The following is a 9,830-nucleotide window of genomic DNA, read 5'->3' on the forward strand; positions in this document are numbered from 1 at the left end:
AGGAGGAGGAAAACGAGGGGAACGTGAAGAGGATAACGAGGGTGAAAAGTAACAGTAACAGAGGGAAAGAGAGAGAGATAGAGACGGAAACGAAGTGTAAAGATTGAGTGTGAGGAGGATACAGTGTAACAGACAGATACACACACACACACAAACACACTCTCACACACACACACACACCCACACACTCTCACACACACACTCACACACACACACACACACACACACACACACACACACACACACACACACTCACACACACACACACACACACACACACACACACACACACACACACACACACACACACACACACACACACACACACACACTTGTCCTCCTCCGCAAAAAAAATCGTCCCCATCCTGCAAATTTGTAAAGATCCAAAAACCCAAAGTTCTCTCGTTATGAAGAGTTTGCGCCACCTCGTGGTTCATAGAGGTTAATGATTCAAATGGCGACAAAAGACAAAGTCACTTTGCCTTCACACACGCGATGTTCGCCAAAGCTGTGAACGAAAGAAATACGAGCTACTAAACTATCTTTACACATCCAATAATATTCATCCATCGATCCTTCCATCTCCAAAAATGTCTGCAACTTCTGCGCAAGCGATTGGATTTAGATCGCAATGACGGCTTTTGACCACTAGATGTCGCCACCGCGTTGTGTGATAAAACGCTCCTGCCAACGAACAGAACTTCATCCGCTCGTGTTGAAAAGCGAGTCTGCGACTCAACAAAAACTACAGCCTTTTCAAACACTGTTTCTCAAAATAACTCAACTACAACCAACTTGACGAACCATACCTAGAATACACAGACTCATGCGACTCATCTGAATGTTGATATATATATGTATATGTATGTGACAAATAAAAATCTTGAATCTTGAATCTCTCTTGAATATTTTCTGCAAACAGCTCAACCCTGCTGCGTGTAGAGCTCCAGCCTCGTGTGCTCAACTCCCTCCTGCGCAGAAAACACCAAATCAAGGAGAGAAGACGGTTTGAGAAAACCTTTTACTCATCCCTGGTGCGAAGTTCTCAGCTGTTATCACGGCAGAAGTTGACGCAACAGTGCAAGTCAAATTCGTGTTGCGTTCTAGTGATTTGTATTCCATTAGTTCATATGTCAATACATTGTTAGTGATTATATGAATACAACATCTTTTCTTGTACAAGACCAAGGAACGCCCCGACAAAAAAAAACAACACGTTGTATACACTGCCTTTAATAAACTGTATGGTTTGTCATTTAACTGAAAAAAAAAAAAACAAGTGGAAAAACTCACACAAAAATGTAACCTTCATCAGTGGAGTTAATTTAACATATTTTGTGATTTTTTTATTTTTATTTTTTTTGATGAAAACATGCAGAACAATAACATTAAAACATAAAAAACATTTTTTTATTTTTTTTTGCGCCGCACCGCTTGCAATTCCTCCGAGAACCCCCAGGGGGGCACGGACCCCAGTTTGGGAGCCCTCGTGCCACACAACACGCTCCTCCAAACGCTCTGCTCTACTTGTTCTACTTTCTCACGGTGGCTTTGCTGGGAACCTCCACCGCAGCACGAGTGCGGGTGTCCTAGAAATCACTGACTGGTTTCCAGGTGTCCCACCCCGCGTGAGCCAGCGTCTCGCGGGGCGGGAATGGGAATTTGGGCTGAAGTCAACTACGTATTCCCCCAAAGCCCAAGCGGTATCTGAGCATTTTTGAGACTGTCCCCGTGGGGACGCAGAGCTGGATCCTGATCAACCGCTCTGGGGCGGGTTGCCAAGGCCGAACAAGGAAAACATCATCAGCGTCCATGGCGCTTCCGTGGGCGGTTGGTTGTATCTCCGGCCCGAGCTCCAGGATCCAGCTCAGGGTTTTTTTTGGGTTCACTTTTAGGTTCTCTTCCGGCTCTTCCGGGTCGGCTACTCTGGGGTCCGGACCCACCGGAGGGGGTGAGTCTCGGACCCTGACGCTGCGGATCTTCCTCCTCTCCGCAGCGCGTCGAGCTCCAGGCCGCCCGTCGTGTGTGGGCGCGTCCGGGCCTCTCGCCGGAACACTTCCCGCCCGGGTCGGGTCTTTTGCCGGGGTCCGCGGGGTCTCCGCACGGCTTCCACGCACGGGGAACCCGGGCCCCATGGCACGGGCCACACACCAAACAGGTGCCGACCAGACGGCCGCCCGGCGTCCGTCAGACGTCGCTAGAACATGCGTGACGTTCAGACGGTCTCCCGCTTCTCACGCTTCCCTCGCCTTGGTTCGCGCTGATCCGGTTGAAATGACGACGCGTCATCAACACTTTGGCGTTTGGTTGGATGTTGTTCAGAACGCATCGGTGGAGCAGCCCATCGAGTCAAAATCAAAATGGCGCCCCTTTGCTTGTTTGCACCAGAAGCAGGTTTCTCTTGCAGGAACAGAAATACATCCACACGCTTCCAGGAGATGGTGATGGACGTGTGGGTTGAGCTCCGAGCTCAGTTCGCATCCATCAGCCGTTGCCCATTTGACCGCGAACGCTGACATTTGTTGCTTTATCGCGGTTTTATGTTGTGTTGACAACTGCAGCTGAGAAGGGAATTTCCCTGGTGGGGCAACGAAGATTGAATGGAGTTGAATCGAATTAGGTCGAAATGGTTAATGACGACCAACGTCCACCTTTCTCGTCCAACTGACGGTGCTGACGGTGGTGACGGTGGTGATGGTGGGAGTTACGCCCGACGATAAATCAAAGAGCGCCGCGGGGAACGGAGCCGCGAGGGCACCTGGTTAAATAGAGGTGTAAAAGATGCTGCTCCACCCCCCCCCCCTCCTCCTCCTCTTCCTCCACCTCCACCTCCCCCTCCTCCTCCACCTCCTCCTCCTCCTCCTCCTCCTCAGGTTCCCTCACTGTGACGCCCAGTCGGCATCCTGGGTCTGAGGAAGTCCCCAGTGACCTTGAGGGTCTGCATCACGGAGGCTTGCGTGATGCAGACCTCCGCTCTGGCTTCATCCTTCCATCCACCCATCCCTCTATCTATCCATACATCCATCCATCCTTCATTCATCCTTCCATCCTTCATCCACCCTTCCATCCATCCACCCATCCATCCACCCTTCCATCCATCCACCCATCTATCCATCTATCCTACCATCCATCCTTCATTCATCCTTCCATCCTCCCATCCATCCATCTATCCATACATCCTTCCATCCATCCATCCATCCATCCATCCATTCATTCATCCTTCATCCATCTATCCTACCATCCATCCTTCATTCATCCTTCCATCCATACCTCCATCCACCCATCCATCCTTCCATCCATCCATCATTCCATCCTTCCATCCATCCTTCCATCCATCCTTCCATCCATCCATCCTTCCAGCCATCCTCCCATCCAACCTATCATCCATCCATCTATCCTTCCATCCATCTGTTCCACGACCGGCGCTACATCTCTTCCATCCCTCTGCCAGAACTCTTTGCTTTCCAGGTGTTCGCGGCTTCCTCCGTTTAGTGTTTCCTTCGGAATCTGGCACCTTCCACTTTCCTTCTTCTAATTATTATTAGTGGTGCAGTAGGAGTCACAGTTGTGGTTTTGAGAATAAAGAAAAGGCATTTTTGGCATTCCCGCCCTGCCTCCCTCCCTCCCTCCCTCTCTCTGTCATGCTTCTTTTCTTCCTCATTGTCTCTTCCACTAATGAGAACACATAAACATGGCGTCAGCTCACTTCCTCCCTTTTTTTGTCGCCCCCTCCTCCCTCTCTCTCTCCCTCCCTCTCTCTCTCTCTCTCTCTCCCTCCCTCTCTTTCCTCTCCGTTCCTCCCATTTTCTCTCCCATCCTTCTTGATGTCTGCCCCCCTCCCCCCCCCTCTCTCTCTACCTCTCATTCATTCCTCTCCCTATCTCTTCCTGTCTTCCTTGTTGTCTCCCTTGTCTCCCCCCACCCCCTCTCTCTCCCTCCCTCTCCACCTTTGGCACCGGTCTGCCCGCTGCACCCTGCCAGGCCTTCTGGCACGCCTCTGCACCAGGCTCCACTGCTTAACTCACTTCAATTGACTCGTTTAGGCAATTGCACCCTGATCTTTCACGATGGACCCCGATTGTCCAATTAAGGGCCCCGTGCGTGTGCCTGTGTCTGCGTGGCCCCGTAATAACACAATCATCATCTCATATCTGGTGCAATGGCCTGACCCCCATCCCAGGTATGAGTGGGACCTTATCTGTTATTAACTGGAGACTGATGGTATCTGCAGCATCCCATGATGAGACGCCCTCTGAGAAGAAGAACAATGAGAGAACCCCCCCAAAGGGCTTCAATATTGTATGCTAGTCTTTCTTTAATCAATTGTGTATTTTTGGATTCAATATAAAAAAAATATATATAAAAAATAAAAATAAAATAAATAATAATAATAATAATAATAGTAATAATAATAATAATAATAATAATAATAATAATAATAATAATAATAATAATAATAATAATAACAATAATAACCATTATTATTATTATTGTTATTATTATTATTGTTGTTGTTATTATTATAGTAATAGCAATAATAATAAATGAATACATGGTTAAGTAGGCCTCATCCTGAATATTTTCATTTTAAAACAATACTATTCACAATAAAACGTGCAAGACAATCACCTCTATGTTCATTTTCACACTGGAACATCACAATCAATTTCATTTTAGCGTTTTTGGTCACTTACAAACGGTATATGGGTGAAGCAACATCACATACGACACAAAATAATAAGCAATAAATAGTAGGCCTATCTCTATAATCTCATAATAATGTTGTTTTTTTAAATTCAAAATCCCAAACAGCTCACTGACACAAAAAGATCCTTTGGATAGAAGGTTTCAGCTCTTGCTTCTTTATCTCTCTCTCTCTCTCTCTCTCTCTCTCATGGTTGTGTGCGCGCAGTGCGCACTGACAGATGGTGCGCGCCCCCTGGGAAACCGTCTCCGCGCGTCAATCAGCGCGCTCATGTGACGGCTCCCGCCAGTGACGTGCCAGCCATATGGCCTGGCACCGGAGCTGGTACCCAGCCCGCCCCGGTCCCCGTCCTGAGATGCCACAGTGGCTCCGTGCGTGCGGACAGGGATAACAGCAGCGGTGCGCGGTGCGCGGTGCGCGGTGCGCGGTGCCGCGCCTACAGCAGCGTCCGCGGAAAGAGGCTTGTGGACGCGATGGGCGCCCGGAGAGAGATGCTGTGAACACACCGCGCACGCTACGAGCTCCACTGTGGAGGTAGGGACAGACATTTCCATCCTCTCGTTCCTTTCTTTCGTCGTCGAGAGCGGAGCGACGAGGCCGGAATGGGTTGTGTTGATTCTCGGGTGTTAGAATAAAGGTTTTGATTATTGATCCTCCTCCGCGTGAGATGGGATCAGGACGTTACTCCTTTTACAGGCAGCATGACACGAGGTGAGACGACACGAGGTGAGACGACACGAGGTGAGACGACACGAGATAAGACTTTATTGATCATTTATCTTGATCTCGTGGAGGAGATTGATCCGTCCGCGCGGGTCGACGGATTAACTTTCGACAAATTCCCCAATGGAGACCGATCCCCGGGATGCACATGCTCCATCATTAATGAAATATATGTTTTTAATACCAAACGACCATCACCGTTGTTCTGTTTCAAAGGGATTCAAAGAATGAAGGCGCGGTCTGGGATTTTATTATTTACAACATTTTCCGAGAGGACTGTGTCTCCATCTGTGTGCGTGTGTGTGTGTGTGCGTGCGTGTATGTGCGTGCGCGTGTGCGCGTGTGCGCGTGTGTGGGTGTAAGTGGGCGTCCTTGTCCGTGCATATGAGTGTGTGTGTGTGCGTGCGTGCGTGTGTGTGTGTGTGTGTGTGTGTAGTTGTGTGAAGCACAGTGGGGATATAATTCTCCACAGAGTTTCACAGGCTAATTGACAAGGTATTGGTTGGCGTTAATTACATTGTGTTTATAAGATTAACGGAGAAATGAGGCGCCGTGCGCGCCGCACACACAGCAGAGCTTGACGCGCACGGGGGGGGGGGGTTATAGGGTTTTTTTGTGACCTGTCATATTTGTACAAGCATCAAATGTCACATATAACGTCAAATATTCCCACTCAGAGCACCTTTTAAAAGAGAAGCATTTCATCCTTCGAATAATAATAAATAATAATAATAATAATAATAAATGATAATAATAACAGTTTTGTACAAGCGTTTATTTACAACGAATTTAATTCACAACCATTTAAACGTATTTAAGGTTTCAACGTGTTAATCTTGTCCCCCCCCCCCCCGCGCTTGTATGTTCTAGATACATCTGAGAAAAGGCTGTACCGTTATTTGTATGGTTTTATACGACAGCCTAATAATTTAGTCCTAGTATATATTTTTTTCTTTTGTCGTTTCATCATGTGTGTATTTGTAATAAATATTTTGTGCTGTTAATGGCTTTTGAGAGCTGGAATGCAACACGTCGTTTTTAAAAGTCCTTAATTAACCTCCCAAATAATTCAGTTCTGGCAGAGACGTCCTGTCAGGCTGCTGGTAATCACCAAAAGGTTCTTTTATATTATTTAGGAAAGTATAATTCACACATTTATACTGACAGAATGTGCATCCGAACCCCTCGGGAACTCATAAAGTGTTCTGTTTTATCTGATCTGATCTTAATGTAAATGTTATGTTATATTATATTATTTTATATTACATTACAGTACATTACATTACATTACATTACATTATATTATATTATATTATATTATATTATATTATATTTTATTATACTCTTCCTTACCTTATCTATTAACACTTTGCTTTGCCTAAGAAAAAAAGGCGTCGTGTAAAATTCGAATAAATGTTAAATGATCATATGTAATAGAATATAAAATGGAGACGGTGTTGATGAATGGACGTGCTGTGTTGGAATGCAGCCAGGTTATTATTCTGGTGGCGGGACGGGAGGGCGGGGGGAAGGGGCCCCTGGGGGCCAGTGGACAAAGCAGACGGAGGAACCCCAGGGTCGGTAAATCTGTTGCCTTTCGTTACCGAATCAAAACCAATGAAAGTAACATTTCACCTCCGTGGTCACGAAAACGTTTCTTTGCTTTTCTCAAACACCAGGGCCTGTCTGCGGATCAGATTTTATTCTGATTAAGATTTTATTATAATAAAGACAGAAGAAAAGCAAATGCTTTTTTATGCAGGGGATTTCATTCGCCAAGACATAAAACTTGCTGCACACAGGATAAAAATAAGCTTTAGAATCATATATAAATGTACTATATATACAGAGTATGCACAATATACTCATCATTTAACAGACGCTTTGTCCAGAGCGAATAAGAACATTTTGTCAAACCAACAGTAAAACATAGTCACAGAGTCGGATGATTTTTTCAATAATAAACACGTTGAAATAGAATAACGAAATAAAAGGAGGGGGGACATAAACATTTGAAGCAAATAAAGTAAAAGGGAAGGAGATAGAAGCTCAACAGAGACCAGGCAAACTGAACACAGGGCTCGGATCACCTTGGCACAGCTCCCTCAAAGCTCCAGCTTGACCCTTTCCCTCCTGCCTTCCAGTGCTTTCCGACATGCTGAGCCGCCTGTTCAGCGAGGTGCTGCCGGACGTGCAGCGGCTGGCGGCGGGCTGGGTGGAGGACAGCGGCAGCGAGGGCTCCAAGACCAAGGACGGGGAGCCGGGTCACCTCGGCGAGGACGAGCCGGACGACGCGGAGCCCCGGGGCGGCAGCAGCCGGGCGGACTCCGAGCTGGCGGGGGACGACGACGACGACGACGACGACGACGACGACGAGGAGGAGGCGGGCGGGGAGGAGGAGGAGGAGGAGGAGAACTGCGGCGACAAGCCCAAGAAGCGCGGCCCCAAGAAGCGGCAGATGACGCCGGCGCGGGCGGAGCGCTCCAAGGTGCGGCGGCAGAAGGCCAACGCGCGCGAACGTACGCGCATGCACGACCTGAACTCGGCGCTGGACAACCTGCGCAAGGTGGTGCCGTGCTACTCCAAGACGCAGAAGCTGTCCAAGATAGAGACCCTGCGGCTGGCCAAGAACTACATCTGGGCGCTGGGGGAGATCCTGCGCAACGGGAAGCGGCCCGACGTGGTGTCCTACGTGCAGACGCTGTGCAAGGGCCTGTCCCAGCCCACCACCAACCTGGTGGCCGGGTGTCTGCAGCTCAACACCCGGAACTTCCTCACGGAGCAGTGCGCGGACCCGGGGCGCTTCCACGTGCCCAGCTCCCCGTTCTCCGTGCACCCGTACCCGTACCCCTGCGCCCGCCTCGCCAGCCCGCACTACCAGTCCGGCTCCGGCGGGCTGAATCTCCGGGGCCACGCGTACGGCTCCGGGTACGAGGCCGTGTACGCGGCGGGCGGCGGCACGTCCCCGGAATACAGCAGCCCGGACTACGAGGCCGCGCACAGCCCGCCCGGGTGTCACAACGGGCTGGGGCGGCAGCCGGACCCCGCGGACACGGACCGGGGCTTCCACTACTCTATGCACTACTCCGGGCTGAGCGCGTCCCGGGCGCAGGGCGCGCACGGCATGCAGTTCGGTCCCCCGGGAGCGCGCGGGGGCGGCGGCGGTGGCGGCGGCGCGCACTCGGAGAACATCCCGCCCTTCCACGACGTGCACGTGCACCACGAGCGCGCGCCGCCGTACGAGGACCTGAACGCGTTTTTCCACAGCTGAGCTCCGCGCGGGCCCCACGGACACGGAACGCGCCGCCGCGACGCTGCCCCCGCCCCGGGGTCGGGAACGATAGAAGGCCTGATCCCCCTCCGTGTTATTGATGTCATCCTATAATCATGTATATTATTTGATCCCAACAAGACAGAAATGATGTACAGGCCTGTGCATACATGACAAGAGAAATAAAAACATGTTTTATAGAGATGTGTGATGTTGGATGAGGGACATTATGGGATTGCATTACGGGACTGTTTGGACACCAGAGGAGCGTCTTTTTGTTTGATGGGAAGGTGACGCCTGTTCAACCTTTAATTATTATCTCTTAGTTCTCCCCGGGCCTTGGGAAACACGAGAGACACCCTAAAAAACGTGAAATTCTCTTCATATATATTTTCAAATTTTGTGCCTTTCAAAACATTAGTTTAATTCGGTAAAGTCCTGTAAATTAATTGGACCATTTCCATGCCATTGTGTTTTTAAATGGTAATGATAATGTAAATCCTCATTAAGGTTTCACGCTTAATTCCATTCTCTGACACGTATGAATACAGACCTATAAAAACCTGGACAATGTTGTGTAAATAAATCAACATATTTATCTCTTAATGATATGAGGAGGCCTCGTCTTATTGTTTTTAAATGGTCAATAAAATGTCTCCATTGACCACAGCTTCAACTCTCATACAGTTTGGGATGATATATAAACATACAATATATAAAAAAAAACAGCCTGAAAATGTGCAATCGCATTGAAAAACTGATGAAAGCATTTGTGAATAACCAAATCTCTATTTATTTTAACCCTATTCTATGTAGAAGAGACGCAGCATCACTGTGAAATAAGGTCCGTATCATTATTTCGTTGAGGCTTCATATGTATTTGTACATGTACATATATCATTCCAATGTATTGGAATTGTACAAAGACTTCCAGATTTGCAAAGCACGGCGGCGGTGCAGCTCAGGGACAACAATAAAGTGTCGAGGTGGAAAACAATAAATGAAGGGTAGACAATAACCCCCGACACGCCTCAACTCACAGGTGGATGGTGAACAAAGTTTCGAAAAGGTTGCAAAAGCATCTCCAAGGACCTGCCTCAAATCAAGCATTATCCAGTTCATTTGGAATTC

General features: G+C 48.4%; 1 protein-coding gene across 1 annotated transcript; it reads left to right on the forward strand.

The window, feature by feature from the left end:
- Positions 1 to 7,583: 7,583 nt before the first annotated feature.
- Positions 7,584 to 8,699, forward strand: LOC307246006 (neurogenic differentiation factor 2-like; the record flags this gene model as incomplete). The annotated part of the gene is made up of 1 exon (XM_080021774.1): positions 7,584 to 8,699. One exon carries the CDS (start codon positions 7,584 to 7,586, stop codon positions 8,697 to 8,699), a length of 1,116 nt encoding a protein of 371 aa, XP_079877900.1.
- Positions 8,700 to 9,830: the final 1,131 nt, after the last annotated feature.

This window comes from Zeus faber (assembly GCF_960531495.2).
Source record: "Zeus faber genome assembly, chromosome: 20".
NCBI classification, from domain to species: domain Eukaryota; kingdom Metazoa; phylum Chordata; class Actinopteri; order Zeiformes; family Zeidae; genus Zeus; species Zeus faber.